This window comes from Polypterus senegalus, chromosome 2 (assembly GCF_016835505.1).
Source record: "Polypterus senegalus isolate Bchr_013 chromosome 2, ASM1683550v1, whole genome shotgun sequence".
In the NCBI taxonomy this organism is placed as follows: domain Eukaryota; kingdom Metazoa; phylum Chordata; class Cladistia; order Polypteriformes; family Polypteridae; genus Polypterus; species Polypterus senegalus.
Window position 1 is genome coordinate 188,809,414 of NC_053155.1, and position 23,991 is coordinate 188,833,404.

The 23,991-nt window shown below is 38.5% G+C and overlaps 1 protein-coding gene and 1 non-coding gene across 3 annotated transcripts; one reads left to right on the forward strand and one right to left on the reverse strand.

The window, feature by feature from the left end:
- Nucleotides 1-6,723: 6,723 nt before the first annotated feature.
- On the reverse strand, nucleotides 6,724-6,795 carry trnae-cuc. Its single transcript has one exon. It is a non-coding gene; the product is annotated as a tRNA-Glu (tRNA).
- A 213-nt stretch (nucleotides 6,796-7,008) lies between these two features.
- On the forward strand, nucleotides 7,009-22,881 carry piga (phosphatidylinositol glycan anchor biosynthesis, class A). Of its 2 annotated transcripts, none has more exons than XM_039745060.1 (5): nucleotides 7,009-8,477; nucleotides 8,745-8,877; nucleotides 9,014-9,146; nucleotides 12,129-12,339; nucleotides 22,411-22,497. In XM_039745060.1, exons 1-5 carry the CDS (start codon nucleotides 7,760-7,762, stop codon nucleotides 22,416-22,418), a joined length of 1,203 nt encoding a protein of 400 aa, XP_039600994.1. In that variant the 5' UTR covers nucleotides 7,009-7,759; the 3' UTR covers nucleotides 22,419-22,497. The 2 variants fall into 2 exon arrangements, with proteins under 2 accessions (XP_039600994.1, XP_039600993.1); XM_039745059.1 differs by having other exon boundaries at nucleotides 7,010-8,477; nucleotides 12,129-12,335; nucleotides 22,411-22,881.
- The last annotated feature ends 1,110 nt before the right edge of the window (nucleotides 22,882-23,991 follow it).

Consider the following 23,991-nt stretch of genomic DNA (forward strand, 5'->3'; position numbering starts at 1 on the left):
TGTGTTGCAAATATCAAAAGCACCTTTTAAAGGAAAAAAAACATTGTGAAAGGATGCAAAAGACACCACAAAAATGTTTGGGTCAGCCACCCCGTATACTTGAAAGTTGATTTGAAAAAAAGGCAAAATATGAGAAACAGGTCTTTATAGACTTGAGTCCAAAACAGAACTGAGGTAGCAGAAAAGCATGGTGGTTTTAAAGCCAGACAGGGGAAATTACATCATCGGGCCCAGAAACAGACATAATGCCATCGGGCCCAGGCAGAATTTCCCGTGTTTGGTCTGCAGTGAAAAAAGAGAAAGGTTTAATGCATTCTGCCACCCCCTGGTCCGGCATGGAATTACCCTCTTTTGAGCCCTTTAGCTGCCTCCCATGCGCACGTTTGAGCCCTAATGCCCCCCCTTCGCCTCAGCCCAGACCCTTCGGGTCAGGCATTCCTGACAGAGAGGTCATGAACCTGAGAAAAAGCAGTGAAAACTTAAAAGTCTCTATGTCTAAAAATCACCTTGTGACACACGGGTTTGACTCCTTGTGTAAAGCCATCCACTGTAAAGGTGCATGATCTGTAACAAAGGTGAACTCATGGCCTAAGAGGTAATACTTCAGCTGTGTAATTTCCTATTTGATCACCAAGTCCTCCCATTCCACCGGCGCATACCTGATTTCCTGTTCTAGCAGTTTCTGGTTCAGAAACATGGCAGGGTGCTCGACACCATCGACACCTTGGCTCAGCACAGTACCAAGACCTGTGTCCAAAGTGTCCGGCTGGAGGATGAAAGGCAAAAAGAAGTTAGGTGTTTCAAGACCAGTGCCAATGTAAGGGTCTGTTTTAAGTAACTAAATGCAGTTTCTGCATTGACATCCCACACCACATTGTTCGGGGGAACTCTTCTTTGTTAGGTTAGTCAAGGGTCTCTCAGAAAATCAGGGTACAAACTGACGATAGTAGCCTGCTAAGCTGAGAAATGCTTGGACTTGCCTCTTGGTCTTTAGATGGGGACATTTTAATGTGGCATCAACTTTGGAGCACTGTGGCTTCGCAGTGCCTCCACCCACCACGTAGCCAAAATATCTGGCTTTGTTTAACCCAAAGAAATATTTCTTTGGATTAATTCAAATGCTGGCTTCACCTAATGCCTGCAATACCACTCGGACCGACATTAGATGTTCCTTCCATGTCCTGGAATAGATGACGTCATCCAGGTAGGCAGCACTATAGGAGTTATGAGGACAGAGTACTTTATCCACCAGACATTGGAATGTCACAGGTGCCCCATGTAACCCAAATGGAAGGACACAATACTGCCAGTGACCTCTAGGGGTGCTAAACACAGTCTTAGCCTTTGCGGAGTTCATTAAAGGAACCTGTCAGTACCCTTTTGTCATGTCAAGTGTGGTCAAGAATTCAGCCTGTTCTACCTCCTCGAGGAGGTCGTCCATTTGTGGCATTGGATATTAATGGAATTTAAGACAAAGTGAGGGTCCTGTGGGATAGGATGCTTAGTGTGATGGCTAATAACCAGAATGACTGCATTTTTTACAAATTTAAGGGAATTGTTGTTCCATTGTTCCCTTATAAAAATGAGATGGAGTCTGCTTAAACTGGAAGTGGAGCTACAAGAGAGGGTCTGCAAATACTTTAATGGACGTGGTTTCATCCTGGGCTGCCGCAGAGCCTGATAATGACATTTTATCGCATGACATCCCAGGAATTGCCATGTCACTCTGAGGAGCCACATCTCCCCTCTCATCCGGTTCTGCACACGGCGTGGAGGGAGCTTGTGGTGCATTTCCTCTGTCCATCACTAGGCCCAATTTTTGTTTAACAGTGGTTAGTGTTAAACTGCTTTTATTATTATACCAATCTCACTTTAGTATCACAGGAAATGAAAGGTTTCGGAGTACCAGTACAAATAATTTTTTCAGCAATTCCTCATAACTGATGAAGCATGAGGGGGACAAGTACTGACGGGTATCTCCGTGACTGCAGGTCAGACTAGTCTTAACTTTTAGCCATTGTTGCGTCAATACAAAGTGGCAAGTTAAAAATTGAAATGTTGCTGCTGGAATCCATTAGGGCCAATACCTTATGCCCATATTAGATTACCACTCTTGTACAAGGGAATTATAGGGAATTAACCAATAGCACAACACCCTTCCTCTCTTGTTTCCCTGCAGCCTCCCTTGTCCAATGAAGGAAAACAGAAAACAGACCATTACATCTGCATCTCCACACCAGGAGGTTTGCCTGTTTGTTTACAACTGACCAGCACTGAACGCCTCTGCTGTACCACATGACAGCACTCAACATGCCAGCTGTGCCTTTTGATAATGCAACGCTCATGATCCCTGCTGATGTGCACTCATCACCAGCTACTTGACTGAAACAAGAAAGAGGACCACACTGCGATTTCAATGACTTTGTACGCTGTTCCAGGGAGTTGGAACTGGTCACTGGGGACAGCACCTTCAATGGGAGGGCTATGTAAGGGCACTGAAAATTTACATCAGCCAGGGATGAATCACCCAAGTATGAGCTGGCATTACATCACCAGTGGGAGGGGTGCCAATATAAATTGCAAGCCTGAAAAGTCTCATGCTTTCTAACTAGTGCAGCAAAGGGCAAGAAGTCATTTTACGGATAGCAAGCCACCTGAAAGAACCATGTAAAAAGCAGAGAAAGCATTCATTGCGGCACATGGTGCTGACACTACTGTATGGCCATTTCAAGTTCCTGATAATTGATGGTAAAACTGAGTGCAACTTCTTAAAAAAGAATTTGTTGCTGTACAGCAACAATAGCATTTATTTCTATAGCTCATTTTCATATGCAGGGTGCTTTACAATATTTGTCAAAGAAATTATTACAAGGAAAGAAAGGCAACTTAAATTAAGCAAGAACAATAATGAATAACAAAAAAAATCAATACATGCTTACATAACATAAAAAATATAATTGGTAAAAAAGTAGAGTCTACTCTATAATATTAGACTCATATCCTAAGTTTCTAAAAATGAGTACAATGATAAGGACCTATAATAAGAGATGACAACTAAGATGGACAGAACAATCCACCTGTTAGAAGATACTGATTTTGTAGCTGGAAGTGACTTTAATCCATTTAGGAAACAGTTCAACTTTTCTTTAAAACCACATGCACCCAATATTGTGAGGTAGAAGACGAATATTTCTCTGGAATAGTTGCTGGACACTCCCTGAACTCCCTGGGATTCTCTCAGGGCACCCGGACAGAGATTCTCTCAGGAAAGGAGAACTCTCCAAAATGACTTTCTAAACTCTTCTCTCAAATTAAAAATGATGAACCTCTTGCTTGGAGTTCCAAAGCTGAGAAACTTTTCTCTTTGTGAGTCTGTGAGCTGGGATCCAGTCTGCCAAGCTAAGCACTGTCTGTTTAAGAGCAATTTTTACTTGAAGAAGTGTCTAAACTCTTGGGCCAGAATGAGTGGTGCATTTTCCCTATGTAGTTGCAAAAGACAGCAGAAGGCAAGCTGAGGAAGCAGCAGCACAGCACTGACAAGGATCATGAAGCAAAGAGAAAGAGTGCACTCCAATGGCACTCCAATGGCTCCTATATGTTATATGTTTGTCTAGTGTGTCTGCATCTATATATGTATTGTGGATGCTGGAGATCACTGTTGCTTCTTAAACCCAACAGACAGACACGCAGAACACAGGTTAAAAGCACCAAGAACATTTTGAATGCCTTTCTTCTTCTATAAACAGTGCCCCTAAGCACCACAGCCACAAATAACAGGCAAATAATCAAAATAACACACAATAACAATTCTCTTCTCCTCCACACCTCCCAGCAAGCACTGTCCACCTCTGGCTCTGGCTCGACTCTGGCTCGCCTGCTGGGTGTTTTGGAGTCCTTTATATAGCTGTTGACCCAGAAGTCCCAGCACTTTCGGGTCACATGGAGACTTCAAGTTTTTAATCAGCCCAGAAGTACTTTGGGGTTTCCTTCCTCTCCCACGACCTTCTTGTAGCGTCCCCTGGTAGCATCCATGGTACTCAGCAGGGCGGTGTTACCGAACTCCATGTCCCATAGTGCCCTGCAGGAATCCGGGGCACCGCTGCAGTCCAGTGAAGCTGCCATCTAGCTTCTTGGGTTAGGCAGTGTCCTAGAAAAGCTGCCTTCCCCCATCCTTCCATCTCAGGGGTGTCCCGGCCAGGTTGATCTGCCAGCTGTCTCTTACAATATAAACTGCTCAAAAAAATTAAAGGAACACTTTGAAAACACATCAGATCTCAATGGGAAAAAGAAATCCTTCTGGATATCTATACTGATATAGACTGGGTAATGTGTTAGGAACGAAAGGATGCCACATCGTTTGACGGAAATGAAAATGATCAAGCTACAGAGCCCTGAATTCAAAGACGCCCCAAAAATCAGAGTGAAAATATTATGTGGCAGGCTAGTCCATTTTGCCAAAATTTAATTGCAGCAACTCAAAATTGTACGCAGCACTTTGTATGGCCCCTGTGTTCTTGTATACATGCCTGACAACATCGGTGCATGCTTCTAATGAAATGACAGATGGTGTTGTGGGGAATCTCCTCCAAGATCTGGACCAGGGCATCACTGAGCTCCTGGACAATCTGAGGTGCAACCTGGTGGCATTGGATGGACCAAAACATAATGTCCCAGAGGTGTTCTATTGGATTTAGGTCAGGAAAGTGTGGTGGCCAGTCAATGGTATCAATTCCTTCATACTCCAGGTACTGCCTGTATACTCTCACCACGAGGCCAGGAATTGTCGTGCACCAGGAGCCTGGAAGATGAAGGAGTTGATACCATTTATTGGCCCCCACAATCACCTGACCTAAATCCAATAGAACACCTCTGGGACATTATGTTTCAGTCCATCTGACGCCACCAGGTTGTACCTCAGACTGTCCAGGAGCTCAGTGATGCCCTGTTCCAGATCTGGGAGGAGATTCCCCACAACACCATCCGTCGTCTCATTTGGAGCATACCCAGTCGTTGTCAGGCATGCATACAAGCACGTGGGGGCCATACAAACTACTGAGTACAATTTGGAGCTGGTGCAATGAAATTTCAGCAAAATGGACTAGCCTGCCGCATCATTTTTTCACTCTGATTTTTGGGGTGTCTTTGAATTCAGCCCTCTGTAGGTTGATAGTTTCCATTTCCATCAAACAATGTGGCATCCTTTCATTCCTAACACATTACCCACTCCATATCAGTATAGATATCCAACATGATGATGATGTGTTTTCAAAGTGTTCCTTTAATTTTTTGAGCAGTTTACATTGTATCATATGTGAAAAGAATGTTTTGTCAATTTTTTTTATAACTACATTCGGTGGCTTTATTTTTGGTTCCAATTATTTAACTAAAATAAGTACAGTAGTTTGTTTCTTAAAGCCAGAAACAACTCTTTTTATAGCTTCACTTTTCTCATCAGAGTTTTTAAACGTGGACTAATGTTTAGTTTGATAATGTATTTGTACACTTGAGGTACGACACACGACACTTTCACAGCATAACGCACACACAGTACGATCTTTTTGTTGTACAAATCCATATTAGTTCGTCTAAGAGTCTCCTGAAAAGGGCGGATATCAAATTTTTGTCTTTTATGAGACATTTTTGGGCAATATATTACTTAATAATAACGAGGTTTGTTTTAATATACCACATCCTACACTTAACACATGATTTTCCTTTACATATGAGTCGCATGCGCAAAACGCAGGTGGGGCATGGAGGATGGGGATGGGGGTGGGGGTAGGGGGTACGTTGCGCGATTGCATGCGCTGTAATTAAAATATAATAGGAGGTTAGTTTTAATGATCCACATCCTGCATTGCACACATGCTTTCTATTTGCACGTGTGCCGCATACGTTAAACGTAGGTGAGGGCGCGAATGAGTGCGCTGTAATTAAAATATGTATTTTTTTACTATATTTCAAATCCATCAGAGTGCCATTAAAAATCGTTCCGCTTGCCGTAGGTTGCCAACTCTAAACCTAAGCCTTAACTTCTGTGCTACACTGCCCACTATTCATTAGGCCAGGCGACTTTTTTGTGGTCTTTAACTGCCCAAGTTTGGTGAGCCTGTGCCCACTGCAGCCTCAGCTTTCTGGTCTTGTCTGGCATCATGGCCTTCTGCTGTTGTAGCCCATCAGTCTCAAGGTTCATGTGATGTGTATTCCAAGATGTTTTTTGTGCCCACCACAGTTTTACAGAGTTGTTTTCTGAGTGACTGTTGCCCAGCTGTCAGCGCAAAGCAGTCTGGTCATTCTCGTCTGACCAACTATCAACAAGGCGTTTCTGTCCTGGGAACTGCGGCTCAATGGATGTTTTTTTATTTGTTACACCATTCCGAGTAAACTTTAGAGACTGTTGTGTGTGAAAATCCCAGGAGATCAGCAGTTCCACAAAAACTCCAGCCAGCTCGTCTGGCAGCAACAATCACGCCATGGTCGAAGTCATAGAGATTACATTTTACCCCCATTCTGGTGTTTGATGCGAACATTAACTGATGCCTCTGACCTGTATCGGCATGATTTTATGTGTAGCATTGCTGCAAGTTTTGCTAATTAGGTTATTTAATATATTAGAAGACGAAGAGGTGTGCCTGATAATTTCTTTCGTGAGTGTATATTTGTAAATGGTATTCTACACTGAATATTAACTACACGCAATATTTACCAAGTGAAAAATTACCATTCCCTGACCGGGAATCGAACCCGGGCCGCGGCGGTGAGAGCGCCGAATCCTAACCACTAGACCACCAGGGAAGTTAATATAATATTTCTTATCAATGTAAAAGTATCTTCACAACAGTAAAAAAACGTTATTTTAATGATACGGAATAAAAATTCTTTTAAGAAATGTTAAAAAAGCAAAAAAGAAAAGGTAAAAAGAAGCAAACGTAATCACTTCATGCCCGTTCATTACTGTAAACATGCTTTCTGTTTCTATAGTAACAACTTCGTTAGCGGAAGCGGAAGCGCAGGACAAGCAACCCGGAAGGAGGAGAGCTTTATCGAATTGAATGAGCCGTGTCTTGGCGAATTGTTACCGTTGAGTATTACTGCTTTATTTTAACTTGTCTTCTTGAAAATCTGTGCGCTGACTTCGGAAACGCGATTGTCTTGAGAGATTATAAGGCGTAGGATATTCGAAATTTTGTTGTACTGTTGCCTTGTTAATTTCGACGTGCTGCCTTATGCGCTGTAAAATCGTAACTCTGCCAGGATTGTATTTTATGTAATGAAAATAAAGCGAAGAGTGCGACCGAAATTGATTTTAAAGTTGTTTTTTTTTTAATTATTTTACAATTATGGATATTATGATGTTTCTTCATAGAACGCTCGATTGACAACGTACGGCTGATGATGTGTAGGTTCAGTAAAATGCAGCTTAATTGACGGTCGTTTTTGTGCAGTTAGATAATGTTTTTTCAAATTAATAATACACCCAAAGCTGTCAGATAAATCACGGAAGTCTACTATTGTCTATGTGATCTTCATTGTGCATTTATTTACTGCAGATTATTAGAATATCAATTATTATTATCAGAATATTAATAGACTATGAGATTTTGTATATGTTTAGTTTATTTCAGAATTATTGCAATAATTAAATATATGGCACTGAACTGCATACAAAGCACTTTTGAGAACAGGACACTTTTGTTGGTATACAAAGATTAATTTTTGGAATGGCAGGAACTCTGACCAGTTGGATATAATCCACAGTATGGGTAAGAAGAAGGAAAAATGTCGGAAGAAAACCCTCTTCCAAAAAACGTTGGATGGGACCACACCCACTTTAAACAATTGCATCTCTCAGAAGCACAAAATATGCATGGTTTCCGATTTCTTCTACCCAAATATGGGAGGAGTAGAAAGCCATATTTACCAGTTGTCCCAGTGCTTGATTGAACGAGGACACAAAGTCATCATTGTTACCCATGCTTACGGAAACAGGAAAGGCATTCGCTACCTCACAAAAGGCCTCAAAGTTTACTATTTGCCTCTGAAGGTCATGTACAACCAGTCCACTGCAACAACAATCTTCCATAGCCTACCTCTCCTCAGGTGCATTTTTGTACGGGAGTGTATAACAATTGTTCATTCTCATAGCTCTTTTTCAGTCCTTGCCCATGATGCTTTGTTCCACGCCAAGACAATGGGACTGCACACTGTTTTCACAGACCATTCACTTTTTGGATTTGCTGATGTTAGCTCAGTGCTAACGAATAAACTCTTGACGGTTTCTCTCTGCGACACCAATCATATTATCTGTGTGTCCTTTACAAGCAAGGAGAACACAGTCCTGAGAGGTGCACTCAATCCTGAAATCGTCTCTGTTATTCCTAATGCTGTTGATCCAACTGACTTCACTCCTGATCCATCCAGGCGGGAAGATGGGAAAATAACTATTGTAGTGATTAGCCGACTTGTGTACAGAAAAGGTAAATGTTAACAACCCTTATATTATTCTGTCTTGACCTTAAGGTTTTGCAGTGTATATTGGAAAATTGCTGCCCTGTGCCTTTATTCAGTTACATAAAATGTAAAGATATTTAAAATGACCTTGTATGGGGTGGGGCTAGGTAAAAAAATAGTTGTGCCTAAAAATATATCATTTGAAAATTTGTGACTAGCAATTGTTTATTATGTTGTTTATGGCATAGCTTAATAAAGTTATGAATTCATTTTTTTGTCATTTATTTTCAAAGGCATAGATTTACTTGCTGGGATAATTCCAAAACTTTGCCTAAAACACCCAGATTTGAATTTTATAATTGGTGGAGAAGGACCTAAACGCCTTGTGATTGAAGAAGTCAGAGAAAAATACCAACTTCACGAACGGTAAAATTTTAATAAAAGGGTTTTGTTTTTTTTAATTATTATGACAGTTTCTATTGTGGCAGTATGTGCACTGTTGACAAAAACAAAACCTTGAAATACATTTGAAAAACAATCTTAAAATTGTTTATTGTTGTAGAGTTCGTCTTTTAGGAGCCTTAGAGCACAGAGAAGTGAGAAATGTTTTGGTGCAGGGCCACATATTCCTCAATACGTCCCTCACAGAGGCTTTTTGCATGGCAATTGTGGAAGGCGCAAGCTGTGGATTGCAGGTGAGTTTCCAGTAGACGTAAAAAAATTAAAAGCAATCACCTTGAAGTAAAATTAGGCAATATGTGATATTTAGCTGTTTGGTAGATACTGATCTTTAAATGGTAAAATACTTAAGTTATGTGTTTTTATTTAGTTAGTTACTTAGAATAAAACAAAAGATGACTGTATCGTTAATTGAAAGATTTTTTTTTTTTTTGTGAGGTTTTGTTTGTTTGACACCACAAACTAATAGTCCAAGTAAAATCGAAATGGAAATGTGAACAAAAGCATGGTCTCATTGCAAGCAGACATTCTGTTTAATAGTAATATTGGAAACTGTAATAATATTTGATATCTACAGACTTTGAAAGGCAGCAGTCTGATATGATGAAGTACTGAAATAAAAAAGCAATGAACTTTAAACAATTGCTTATTCTGTTCACTTTACTTTAGTAGAGGAGTAATTCACAATATAGCTGAAGGTGATTAGAGCATGTAAGCAGATGGGAATGATCTTTATGTGATATGAATATCTATTTCAATTTTTTGTTACTATACCTTACAGTACAATTAAAAAAGTATTTGTTGTAGCTCTTGGCACATCATTAATATCTAAAGTTCAGTGCTACAATTCATAGTATAGTAGCAGAGTGCAGTAGGCAAAGATTAGTAAACAAAGGAGTGACAATAGACAGTAGCAAGAAATACCAATAATCATAGTAAAAAGTAAAAACACGTTAGGTATAAAGATACAGCATGTGTTAGAGTAATTAACAATCTGTTAATACAAGCTAATTAATGAGCTTCAGAATGATCAGTAGCACAATGTGATTGATGGTGCTGGTGCTTACATAACTATAACTGGATCTTGATCAAGTTTAATGCCCTACTAGATTGTTAAGGAATGCCATCACTTTGTTACATTGCCCTAATGATGAACTTAGCCATTTGAATCACCCATTCAAGGACCCTGCAGTCTGCATAGTAACCTTTCCCATATCAGACTGTAATGATGTTAGTCATTATGCTCTCAACTTTGTATATGTAGATGTTACGATGGATCCTAGAAAAGAGCCTAACCTTAATCAGAAAGTGAAGATTCTGTGGATCCTTCTTAACTATATATGGTATTAAGTGACCATAAGAGGTCCTTGGTGATGTGGACCACAAAAACACAATGTTTTCACCCTATAAGTGTCGATTGGCACCTCTTCCTCCAAATGTTGATGAAGTTGTTGCACAGATTTGTTTTTGTTTTCCCACTCAGTCCTAGTATAAAGAAACGTAACACTTTATACAGCTTCATGTTGAAATTTGGATTGTATGATGGCTTAGTTCCTAGTGTTACTTACTAAAATTTCCAGAATCCCAGGTTTGATTAACTTGTCCACTGTTTTTCTGTGTGAACTTTGCATGTTCTCCCTGTATCTGTGTTGAGTTTTCACAACTACAATAGCTTCCTCCCACGGTATCTCTGAATTGAGCTAGTGTGAAATTATATGTAAATGTGAGAGTGCCCTGCAATGTAGAGATACCTATTTTGTTCTTGGTTGCAACTCTATACCTGATGCTCTGATTTTCCACATCTTTTTAATAAGAAAAACAACTACTATAACATGTAAAGCTTTAATTTTCTTGTCAAAGACTACAACAGCAAGATGTATTAAAATTGTATCAACATAGTCAAACTGATAACTAGGGAAAAATCTTTTGAAATTTAATTTTACCTATTTATAAATCTTAAATTACAGTACTTCAAGCTCAACCTCAAAAGTTGCTTGACAACATAATACAGGGGTACTCAATCACTTTTCTGGAGGGCCACAGTGGCTTCAGGTTTTTGCTCCAACCCAGTTGCTTAATAAGAAGCACTTATTGCACAAATAACACTTCTGCTTCACTTTAGTTGTCTTGCTCCTTAAGATTTTGAACCCTTATTGCATATTTTATTCTTAAACAGCTGTATTCTTGGTTTTTAAATGCTCCTTATTAGCAATAACATGCAAATGACAAAAGAGACCAGCATTTCTCCATTTAGCTAGTTACCATTTACTCTTGTGTGTATTTATGATGCACTATTGGGTTTAATGAAATACCTTGAAGGAAAGTGAAGGACTGAATTACTCATCCATTTTAGCCTTCAAATCACTTGGATGATATCCTTAGAAAGGGGAAGAAAATCTAGGATATGAGAATGACCTGACATAGAGTTAAAGCACTAACAAGCCATGAAATTAAATTGTTGGCAAGAATTGCTTTCTAATTAAGCAACCGAGTTAGAACAAAAACCTGCAGCCACTGCAACCCTCCAGGACTGTGATGGAGGACCCCTGCCATAATACAATAACAGTTTACCACTAAAATATGTATCATGTGGGCTGTTCCATCAGTTAACCATTTTCTAAGTAAGAAGTAAAGTCTGCCAAGTTGGCTTCTTAAGTCTGTAGGTGGTTCTCTTTTGAGTGCAGTATTGGTTCTTATTTTATGCCTACGTACAATAATAAGACAATGCAGTTTCTGCTCTGCAGCTCACTTTGCAGTGGCTGTCTTGTGCTACTGGCCAGACTCCAACTGCATAGCATAAATCCTGGGGCTTCCGTGTACATTCACACCAGCCCATGATACTTCTTATGAGGCAGCTGCAGCTGAGAAGTAGACATATTGTCTCCAATAAATTAGTCTGGTTCCAGTGCCAACACGGTGTGCAAAGGTGAGCCCATCTATTTCTAACAGGGACTTTTCACTCTTTCACACTCACTCCTTTCCACTGAAGGAACTGTCAGCATTCTACAAGACATTTTTAATTTGCAGGTTTAGTTTTAATAGGCTTGCCTTACACATATTCATTACCTATTGTGTTTGACACTTTCTGCTGACTGTTTCATTGGTCACTTGTAGTGAAGACCCTCATTATTAAGGGGTTTATTTTTAGCTTTGTTATTGCAAAATAATCATTATGCTTTAATAATAATGCACAATTAACCATATGTATTTTTCCCCAGGTTGTTAGTACAAAAGTGGGTGGCATCCCAGAGGTGCTTCCTGAAGACCTCATTATCCTTTGTGAACCCACGGTTAAATCCTTGTGTGAAGGTCTAGAGATGGTGATTGCCAAGCAAAGGGCAGGAAATCTTCTGTCACCTGCTGCCATTCACAACAGAGTGAAGACACTGTACACTTGGAGGAATGTAGCCAAGAGAACAGAAAAGGCATGTGTGTATAATTATTTTCAGCATAAAAGTATTACCTTTTTCTGTCATGAAAGTGGATATTATTTGGCTCTGTCGTAGCATTTCCAGAACTACTCAGATCCCATTGTTTTATATTTCATTTCTTCTGCTCTTTTGTTTTTCTTCAAAAAAGTTAATTGAGACCTATATAAATAGTCTAAACTAACACTAAGGCTTAGTTGCAACATTCTCCAGACACTCAATAACTAATATTTTAAGAGTATCTTTTGTGTTTATATCTGCCATTTCTTTACCTGTACTAGATTCTCATTGTTTTGTATGCTAACTCAATATTATTCTTTCTTTTGCTGACCTAAGCTCTGTCTTTCATCAACAACTTCAGTGCCAAAAATGTTATGACAGTATGGAAAATGAAAATTAAAAGAGAAGGGAGGGATTTGTAAATTCTTTTTCCCAGTACTCTATTGAAAACACTACAAAAACGCATTTTTTTTTGGTTACCCTTGTTAATTTAATTTGATTTTTTTTTAATGTACACTCCTGTCAAAACTGATGAGTGCAATACTCTCCAAAAAAGTTGGGACAGTGAAGTGTTTATCAATGTGTAACATCACAATTTTTGCTTTCTGCCCTCCCCCACCCTAACTTATTGTCTGTGGGAGAGGAGTGAAAGCTTTAGATTAGTCAAAAATTTCAGTCTCCCGTTTTCGATAGAACTCAATGTTTTAGGGTCCCTGATACCAAAAAATGGTATGATAGGTACAGTATGTGTCTGCCTGTGTGTCACAGTCTCTTGAGGATGGTCTATAGCTAAAATTACTGGACGGAAAAATACCAAACTTAAAACTGAAGCTTGTTCTGAGATGACAATATGCTGATTTGTTTTTGAGCCAAATTGTGAAAGAGAAAGAGGCACTCTAGAGAAACCCCTCAAATACCATAATTCTTCAATTAATTATGAATTCTTCTTGTCAGTTGATATTATGTTCAGAAAGATCAGCATCAGAGTGGTAAACAGTTACTGAAATGTTATAGAATAGTTTGGGTAACTTGGTTCCTAGGGCGCAAAGCCTACTGACTCTAATGTCTGAATTTTTTTTATAACTAAGGGGCTTCGCCCACTGCTTGTTTCGCTCGCCAACCACTGTGTTTGGTTTTCTGGATACACAGTTTTAAGATTTTTTTTTTCTTTGAATTGTTGCTATTTCATTAGCTTCACTTTTATTTCAGAACTTCTGTAAAAACAATATTTGGAATCTTGTGAGTCCCAATATGCTGAATCTTTTTAATAAGTTCAGTGAGATGTGTGTTTAATGACTTTGTACCATAATTCAGGATAGGTTTCTCTGTTTGAAATTTCAGCACAGACAAAACGATCTACATCATCAGCAGTTAATAATTTTTTTTTCAAAGAAACCAATAAATGCATGTGCGGTAAACTCTGTTTTTGAAATTCTCAAGATTCTTTATTTGTCACATGCATAGTTATACAGGACAACACGCAGTGAAATGCATCCTGATCCACTTATCAAAAACTGTGCAAAGTTAGAAGAATATCAGTTAGATTAACAAAAAGTCATAGATTGAAAGATAACAGTGTAGTAGAACATAATAAATAAGTAAAATTATGTGAATAAAGTAGAATTAAGTGTTAAGGTGCAATAGTGCAGTGATTATTGTGCAAAACCAAAGTTAAGACAGGTGCATACTTAAATGAGGCAGTTTGTTTGCGCTATTGCAATCTTTACTGTCTTTTCTTTTATACTTTCTAATTTTCCTACTTTCATAGCCTTTAACTTTCTCCATATGTGTATGTCTTTTTTTTTTTTTTTTGAGCCTTTCGAATTCCACTGCTTTCATAATCTCTAACCTGCTCTGCATGTGTATAGCGGCAATGTTTTTGAACGTCTCTATGAAGTTCTACTTTGTATTTTAAAAACACGTCCGGATTGGACGTGTTTTTTTTTTTCCAATTCCACTTGTTCCGGGCAGATAATTACTTTCCTTATTTTCTGAATTTGCTCCTAGATTATTCTTTTTTGCTCTTTTTTTCTCTCCAATCCTTTTGAGTCTCTTTTCTCGTGCTGCTTTCTTCTTCACTTTTTCGTTGACGTTTCATTTATAACGTACTGTCCTTATACGTTTTATATGCGCTGAGAGCCCTGGATCCATGTGTGCTCAAATCCTTTCAGTGTTCTTGCCTGAAGAAGGGGCCTGAGTTGCCTCGAAAGCTTGCATATTGTAATCTTTTTAGTTAGCCAATAAAAGGTGACATTTTGCTTGGCTTTTCTCTACATTCATAATGGCTGACATGGTACAACAACCGTGTTCTCCCCAGAAATTTTTTCCAGCCGGGTGGCATGAAAAGGTAGCTGGGTGGGGCCGGATGGGGAAATTTGCACTCTTTTTATTAGTTAATTATTATTAATTATTTTTCCAATCCTTAATATGACTTCCTTTTTTACAGGGCTGTGGAGTCGGTAGATAAATGCTCCGACTCCGACTCCTCAGTTTCTAAATCTTCCGACTCCTCTGTATGTATATACTATGCTAATGTATTTTCTACATCCATTGAAGGAAAGGAAGTCAACATACATGTCATTTCACCACAGAACTACTGGCTAGGAAGCCAACACTCTACTATAATGCCAGATTAAAGACAAACACAATTGATTGGTGGCCGCAGATTGCTGGTGTCCACATGGACAGGCAGATCCAGCTTGCCGAAAATCTCGACCACCGCCCCCATCCAAAGTAATGTGATGCCTCTGTCTGCTGCAGTAGCTGTCTCCTCTGTCAGCCAGCCGGAAGTTTAGTGCATTGTGTCACTCACCGGCCAGCTGATCAGCAGAACGAGCCTCTGCTGGAGACAGGTAGGGAGATCTGTGTTCTCGGCTCCTTCGGCCCCCTTCACTAGCGCATAGCGAAGGGGAGCCAACAGAGCTGAGAACACACCAGATGATTTTTCAGGCGTTTGATGCGTGATGACTCGTTAAACGGCCGAAAAATCGGCAGTGCATCTGTAAATGTATGGGGGCTTTAGGCTAGGTTCACAGTTCCCTGTAACAGTGGAACACGACACAATGGAAAGCGGTGCCGCACCTTACCTGTGCATTACATCCCATATAGTGACGCATACAGTCAATGAAAAGCATGCTTCATGGTTACTTGACATGTTCGTTTTGTGGTAACATTATGCACTCCATGCATTGGGCTTTATTCTTACAGCAGAGAAGTAGTTCATTATGACTGTTTGTGAATTGGGACATTTCAACTTACTTTTTTAATTCCCATTTAAATTTAGTAGGAGTCGGAGTCGGTTAACTTTTTGCCGACTCCGACTCCATGTACCCAAAATTGTCTCCGACTCCGACTCCACAGCCCTGCTTTTTTAAGGTTTGACACCTGTGCCAGAATATTTTTATTAAATTTAAGAAGTATCCAATTCAGGATCCTGCAACCCTAACAAAAATGTTAAATAACAATTGTTATGACAATACAAAAGGCACAAGTATTGTCGCTGTCAGGAAGAAAAGTGAAAACAATGAAAAAAAGTATGGGAAACCTAATGAAGAAAAATTTAAAAATATTCTTCAAAGCCAACTTGCATATGCAGAAGGTGTCTTCAGTTAAATATTTATTCTTCATTTCTTTCTAGAGGCCTAGTTGTCTACAGCTTTCCCATAATCAACGTCTCCAGGATCTGGGCCCTCCAAGGAGATCAGCATAAGATTATTTAGCGTGCTTTGTTTTGTGCGATTTCTCAAACATGTTTTGATCATTTTAAGGGCAGAAAACCCCCTTTCACATTCAGCTGTGCTTACTGGGATCACTAGCCCAATATGAGCTAATCTGGCTAAATTTGGAAACGACTCTTTAAGCTCTGATGTCATTGCCATTTTTAGTAAAATCTGTTTTAGACTGAAGTCTTTGTATGATTGACTTCTGATAATTTTTGACGCAACTGTCCATTCTTGCCTGCTACTTTCAGATTTTTAAATTTGAGGGTTACCATTTTTGGAGTAATGATCGAAAAGAATTTTAGCAGACTTGCTTGAATCGTGAGTTTCTGCATTGAAAACTTTTGAAAAGCTGGAAATAATTGGCATGTCAGGGAATCTTGCATTTAGGTGCCTGACAATTGTCTCTAGGTATTTATCATATATTGCAGTTTTGAATGACATTACATCACTCTGTGTATAAGCAATGTGGAGATCTGACCATTCTTCTGCCAGACAATGATGAAGGCTTTGAAAATATCTCCCAGGAGTGTCTTTCAACTCCATGATGGACAATTTTGTGGCGAGCAAAATTGGCTCAATTTCGGTAAGATTGACATCTTGCCTTTGCCAAGCCTTAGATAAGTTGGACAACAAAGGTAATACATCTGAAAGCATCATCAAAGAGGAAACAAAATTGTACTTTTTAATACATCTGCTTAAACCTTCAGCCATGATGTAATTTCGTTCAGTGGCCTCTCTTTCCAGCGCAGCTATGACACTCATCATACAATGTCATAGTGTCGCTGGCCATTTTCAGCTTAATCTGGGGAATGTTCAGAATATTTTGAATTTTCATTAAACCAGCCATCCTAACTGAAGAGTTTTGGAAGAAATAGAACAGCTGCCTTAAGATGTCATTCAGTTTTGTTAAATAAGGTACAGCAGCTGCTGCTTGGGCACTTGCAAGGGCCAATCGGTGGTTTACACAGTGGCAGTTGACCGAGTACAGATGTTTTACCTTTAAACAGTTGTGCCACACCTTTCTGTTTCCCAATCATAACAGCCACTCCATCTGACCCTAGTCCAACCAGATTAGCAGTTTTCAAGCCTAGAGTGTCCATTGTCTCACTCAGTGTGTTGGTTATAGTCTCCGCTTTGCCATCAATCATATTGCAGATTGATACAAAACTAATTCTGACTTCTTTAGTGACCTGGCAAACATACGGTGCATCCGGAAAGTATTCACAGCGCATCACTTTTTCCACATTTTGTTATTTTACAGCCTTATTCCAAAATGGATTAAATTCATTTTTTTCCTCAGAATTTTACACACAACAACCCATAATGAGAACATGAAAAAAGTTTACTTGAGGTTTTTGCAGATTTATTTAAAAAAAAAAAGAAAAGAAATCACATGTACATAAGTATTCACAGCCTTTTCTCAATACTTTGTCGATGCACCTTTGGGAGCAATTACAGCCTTGAGTCTTTTTGAATATGATGCCACAAGCTTGACACACCTATCTATGGCCAGTTTCGCCCATTCCTCTTTGCAGCACCTCTCAAGCTCCATCCGGTTGGATGGGAAGTGTCGATTCACAGCCATTTTAAGATCTCTCCAGAGATGTTCAATTGGATTCAAGTCTGGGCTCTGGCTGGGCCACTCAAGGACATTTACAGAGTTGTCCTGAAGCCACTCCTTTGATATCTTGGCTATGTGTTTAGGGTCGTTGTCCTGCTGAAAGATGAACCGTCGCCCCAGTCTGAGCTCAAGAGCGCTCTGTAGCAGGTTTTCATCCAGGATGTCTCTGTACATTGCTGCAGTCATCTTTCCCTTTATCCTGACTAGTCTCCCAGTTCCTGCTTCTGAAAAACATCCCCACAGCATCATGCTGCCACCACCATGCTTCACTGTAGGGATGGTATTGGCCTAGTGATGAGCGGTGCCTGGTTTCCTCCAAACGTGACACCTGGCATTCACATCAGAGAGTTCAATCTTTGTCTCATCAGACCAGAGACTTTTATTTCTCATGGTCTGAGAGTTCTTCAGGTGCCTTTTGGCAAACTCCAGGCAGGCTGCCATGTGCCTTTTACTAAGGAGTGGCTTCAGTCTGGCCACTCTACCATACAGGCCTGATTGGTGGATTGCTGCAGAGATGGTTGTCCTTCTGGAAGGTTCTCCTCTCTCCACAGAGGACATATGGAGCTCTGACAGAGTGACCATCGGGTTCTTGGTCACTAAGGCCCTTCTCCCCTGATCGCTCAGTTTAGGTGGCCAGCCAGCTCTAGGAAGAGTCTTGGTGGTTTCGAACTTCTTCCACTTACGGATGATGGAGGCCACTGTGCTCATTGGTACCTTCAAAGCAGCAGAAATTTCTCTGTAACATTCCCCAGATTTGTACCTCGAGACAATCCTGTCTCGGAAGTCTACAGTGCTTGGTTTGTGCTCTGACATGAACTGTCAACTGTGGGACCTTATATAGACAGGTGTGTGCCTTTCCAAATCATGTCCAATCAACTGAATTTACCACAGGTGGACTAAAATTAAGCTGCAGAAACATCTCAAGGATGATCAGGGGAAACAGGATGCACCTGAGCTCAATTTTGAGCTTCATGGCAAAGGCTGTGAATACTTATATACATGTGCTTTCTCAGTTTTTTTTTATTTTTATTAAATTTGCAAAAACCTCAAGTAAACTTTCTTCACGTTGTCATTATGGGGTGTTGTGTGTAGAATTCTGAGGAAAAAAATTAATTTAATCCATTTTGGAATAAGGCTGTAACATAAAATGTGGAAAAAGTGATGCCTCACAGTTGTGCAATTTACTCATGCCATGGACACTGACCCACCCCCATACCATGGCAAATGCTGGCTTTTGGACCTGATGCTGATAATAGCTTGTACGATCCTATTCATCTTTGGCCCAGAGAACATAATGACTGTTTTTTTCAAGAACTGTTTGAAATGATGAGTCGGAAACTCAAACTAAAATGGTGGCACTTCTAGACAGAGTTGAGGTATGGCTTCTGCTTTGCATGGTAAAGTCTTAACTTATTCATGTGGATGATTCGGTGACGGATGTTGATTGACAGAGGTTTACCAAAGTATTACTGGATATCATGATATCCATTGTGGATGTAAACGGTTTTTAAGAGAGGATCTGGAAGATCGAAGATCAAATGTTTTCAGAAGTGATTTTCGACCTTGTCCTTTACACAATGAGATTTGACTGGATTCCCTGAATCTTTTAATTAAATTGTAGAGGGTCAAATGTCCAACATCCTACTGATTTGGTTTTGGCGAATGTTGTCCTTCAAAGTACTGGATTATTTGCTGATTCATCTTTTGGTAAACTGGCAAGCCTCAATCAACATTTTTAATAGTCCAAGACCTAACCTGTCACAACTTTTTTGGAACAAGAACAAGTTGCCAGTATCAATTTCAGAATAAATGAATATTCAAAAAACAGTGCAGTTGATTAGGTAAAGCTTTATTAACCTTGTCTTTGTGCTGTTTTTGTTTAAATATAAGTCAAACTTAATTTACATTTTTCCATACTGTTCCAGCTTTCTCGATTTTGGCATTCTATATAGAAGTACTCCAGACCTATGCTTAAATTGATTTTTCCTTGTAAGTATTGACATTTGGCAAGTCCAAATACTGGTAACTTTTTCCAGACTTGGTCAATTTTACCACTTATCTCAGTGATAAACAGTTTGAGAGACTCTAGCCAAAATGAAGATAAGTAACCTGATTGAGCATTGAAGCAAAGTTAAAGCCTCCACATTTGCATATGAGTTGTTTCTTATTCCTGATAGAAAAATACATTTATATTTAAACTTTCCAAATTTGAAATATTTCAAGTTGAAAAGTTGCTCCTGTCTTCTATATATTTTTGAAGAAAAGGTGAGACATTACAATAAAGTTAAACCTTTAGTCCTTTATGTTTGTACAGTCCATTTAAGTTGTTATTGCAACAGTCATCCATCCATTATCCAACCCGCTCTATCCTAACTACAGGGTTACGGGGGTCTGCCGGAACCAATCCCACCCAACACAGGGCTGGGCGCCAGCCCACAGTCATAAACATCATAATTATAAACTGAAGAGTTTGCACCTGATAATTAGCAACTATTCCTACTGTGGCTTCCTCGCTGTATTTTTAAAGAAATTACTTGAAAAATATCAAAAGCCACTACTAATGAAGCAAAAGTGAGCATTTCAAAAGCAAAACACCCAGTTTCATTGTAGTACTTAAGAAACAACAATGAATGCGTATTGTGCATTTGTTTAATTTATAGCTTGCACATTTAGGAATGTTTTACTTATTCTCACCATACCTTACCATATTTTTCTGTTAAATCCATCCTACCAATGCATAGCAATACATTATATTCAAATTTGGGTTCATTAACAATCTGCTGACTATTTTATAAACAGAAAGGTGTATTGAATAATTAGTGGAATGTGTGAGCAGGGTTATGGTGAACTTTATTATTCTTGAATGGGAAATTCAGCTGATCATATGTGTTGTGATTTTGGGGTTTAAGTAGAATGTGTCACAGTTATTATTGAACTGCCCTTTAGTAGTAAGCAGCTTAATTGCTAAAAATACAGATCATCACCTACATTACATTTTTTGCAAGATTTTTAGCATTTGTTAACTAACGCACAGAAAGGTTTGGTGCCCAGGATTATTAATATTATTGAGGATCTGATGAGGATTCTGCAGACGTTTGTCTGATTTGCTGTTTAAAATATTCTTATGAACGTTTAATTTTGCGAAATATCATTGAAGTATCTTTGTTAAATATGGTCTTTTAATTTTTTTATGCAGACATGGACAAATTAATTGGTACCCTTATAGCTTGGTACCTTTATAGCTAACTGAAAATGTGCCGTATACCTCCTGTAAAGTGATAAAATGAAAAGCAGTTGTCCCATATATAACTGCATGCCTTTAATATGTCATCAAGTAAAGCAAAGCAAATGTGAAAACAGATCAAGTTTTGCTTATTCTTCAGTGATATTCTAAAATGGCCTGACCACATTTGTTTTGAACTCCTAGAAAAGATCATAAATAATTGGATATTTAAATGGAGTAAAGTTTGGCATCATTGTGTGTCTCACACTGAACACGAACCAGAGAAAGCTAAGGAGAGAGTTGTCTAAGGAGATCAGAAAGAAAGTTATAGACAAGCATGTTAAGGGCAAAGTTTGTTAGACCATCTCCAAGTAGCTTGATGTTCCTGTGACAACAGCTCCAAATATTATTAAGAAATTTAAGGTCCATGGGATTGTAGCCACCCACTTTGGATGGCTGCAAGAGAAAAATCGACAGAAGGATAGTGAGAATGGTAGGCAAACAGACAGGGACAACTTCCAAAAACATACAAGTTAAACTCCAAGGTCTATCAGAGTCTGATTGCACCATCCATCTCTTTTTGAGTGACAGTGTGCTCAATAGAAGAAGATCCAGGTTGACTCCACTGTTGAAATGGAAACAACAAAAAGCCAGACTGGAATTTCCATTTGGTTATTGACCAACCACAGTGTTTCTGTGAGAATGTCCTTTGGACAGATAAAGCAAAACTGGAACTTTTTGTCAAGTCATATCAGCTATATGCCCACAGACAAAAAAAATGAAGCTTTTCAAGAAAAGAACACAATACCCTTCTGTGAAACATGGAGGAGGCTCAACTGTAATTTGGGGGTTATTTTGCTATTTCTTACTCAGAGTGGTTTCAGTCTGTGCAGGGAACAATGAAATCTATCAAGATATTCTGGAGTGAAACATTTTACCCAGTGTTAGAAAGCTCTCTTCCTGTCTTGGATCCAAGGATAATGACTCAAAACACACAAAGCATCCATGAGTGGCTAAAAACAAAACATTGGACTATTCTAAAGTGGTCTTCAGTGAGGTCTGATTTGAATCTAATCAAGCATCTGAGGAAAGAACTGAAACATACAGTTTGGTGAAGGCACCCTTCAAACCTCATGTAGCTGGAGCAGTTTCCTCAGGGCCAAACTACCTGTCGACAGGTGAAGAAGTCTTGCTGAGAGCTACAGGAGGCACTTGTGTGCAGATTGTGCAACAAAATATTAGGTTAAGGGTCCCATAATTTTCGTCAATGTCATTTTTATTTGTGTTATTGTATGAAATATCCTCTTTAATCAAAACTCTAAACCAATGGCTGATTTTTGATAAATACCGAATAAAAAACGATGGGTGCCAATTACTTTTGTCTGTTTCAAGTTATTTCAGAGACAGTTGTTGGTTTTTTGAACGTGTAGTGGGGTACCAGCAGATTTTTCCACATCTGTATGAGAGTGTGTATTTTAATTGACAAAAGCTTTTTAATTTTTTTAGGTTTATGACAGAGTTGCTGAAGAAGTTGTCCTCACTATTGATGAAAGACTTCACAGACTAATGTTCAGCTGTGGTCCTGTTGCTGGATGCATTTTTGCATTTCTTGCAGTGCTGGATTTTCTGCTCTTGTTACTTTTGAAATGGCTTGTGCCAGAGTCCAATATGGACAGAGCTGTAGATGCCACAGGTCCTTACGGGTTATGGAGACAATGGAGCTTGCCAAGAGCAAGTCCAAATGGTGAACAAAAATCAAACTGCCACTTAAGTCACTCCTCAGTTGAATTGTTAAATGATGCCAATTGCTGATTATAGTATAAACACTGTGTTAAACAATTTCAGCTTAGCTTTTTTTAATACTGTAAAATGAGTTGTGTGTGTGTGTGATTTTCTTTTTCTCCTTTTTTTTTAATGTAGCCCTCTATATACTGTAAAGTATTTGGAATATGTATAAACAGATGCAAATCTAAATTATGTACAAAACATACTTTGTAAAAAGGGCTAAAAATGACATTTTTTAACTTTCTTTTTCAGAAATATATTAACATAAATATATTAACATCATATGATTATTAATATATTAATTAAAAACAGTCATATGCATACTTTCATAGATATCATTGTTTTTATTTTACATACTATTTAAAAAGCATTTATTGGGTTATTCTGAATTTCCAGAAAGATTATGTGAATATCAGTCATTTTAATAAAAGAGTAAAAAGCTTTTTTTAATTTTCCAAATTTATATAGCTATTAATCTTTCAGTCCCTTTTAATCTTCTTATATTACAATATATGCAAGCAACTTAGGGGGAAAAAACTTTGCCTTCACATGTTGCAACTAATTTGTATTACTCAGCTGTGCAAAGACATTTGTAATGTGACTATGTCCTTATGTTTCAATAGTGTATGTCCTTGCACTCTTGTCTTCCACCATAGTTGCAGAAATGGTAGTGTCAGGAATCCCAAGTTTAACTGAACTGTTCTTAAAACTATAAAAACACATTATGTATTTAAATTAACTGCAGAAATCAAAACTATATATGTGTAAAATTAATTGTGTTTGAATTTGAAACGCAAACTGACTGCATCTCTGAGGGAAAAGGTTTATGTAGTTGTTAGTGTGACATAGTGATTTAATAATTGCAAATTATGCTAAAGTGAAAATTGTTTACACTCCAAAGAAATATTTTTTGTGCTTTATAAATGTAAAATTCTATATTGTCTTTTATACGTTACTTTGCCAACTGTTAGTCTTATATTATTGCACTGAATTTGCTGGATTGAATGTGTTATGTTGCACTGATTTTTGTTCAGTGTTTAACTCAGATGTATGATTATTAGAATTTCATTTTTGCTGTTTATGTGGTACTGTGCAAAAATAGCTAACATTGTGAAAGCGTAGCAGATTAGTTTACGACACGTAAAAAAATAAATGATGAACTAACTTTTATAGGATAAATTGCAAATTGTTAATATTTGACAGAGGAGTATTGTCCTGGGAACTTGCAAATGTCTAATGTCAAAATTTCACCATAATTTGTAGTATTCAAAATGAGTATGGATAAATAATTGGTTTTAAAAC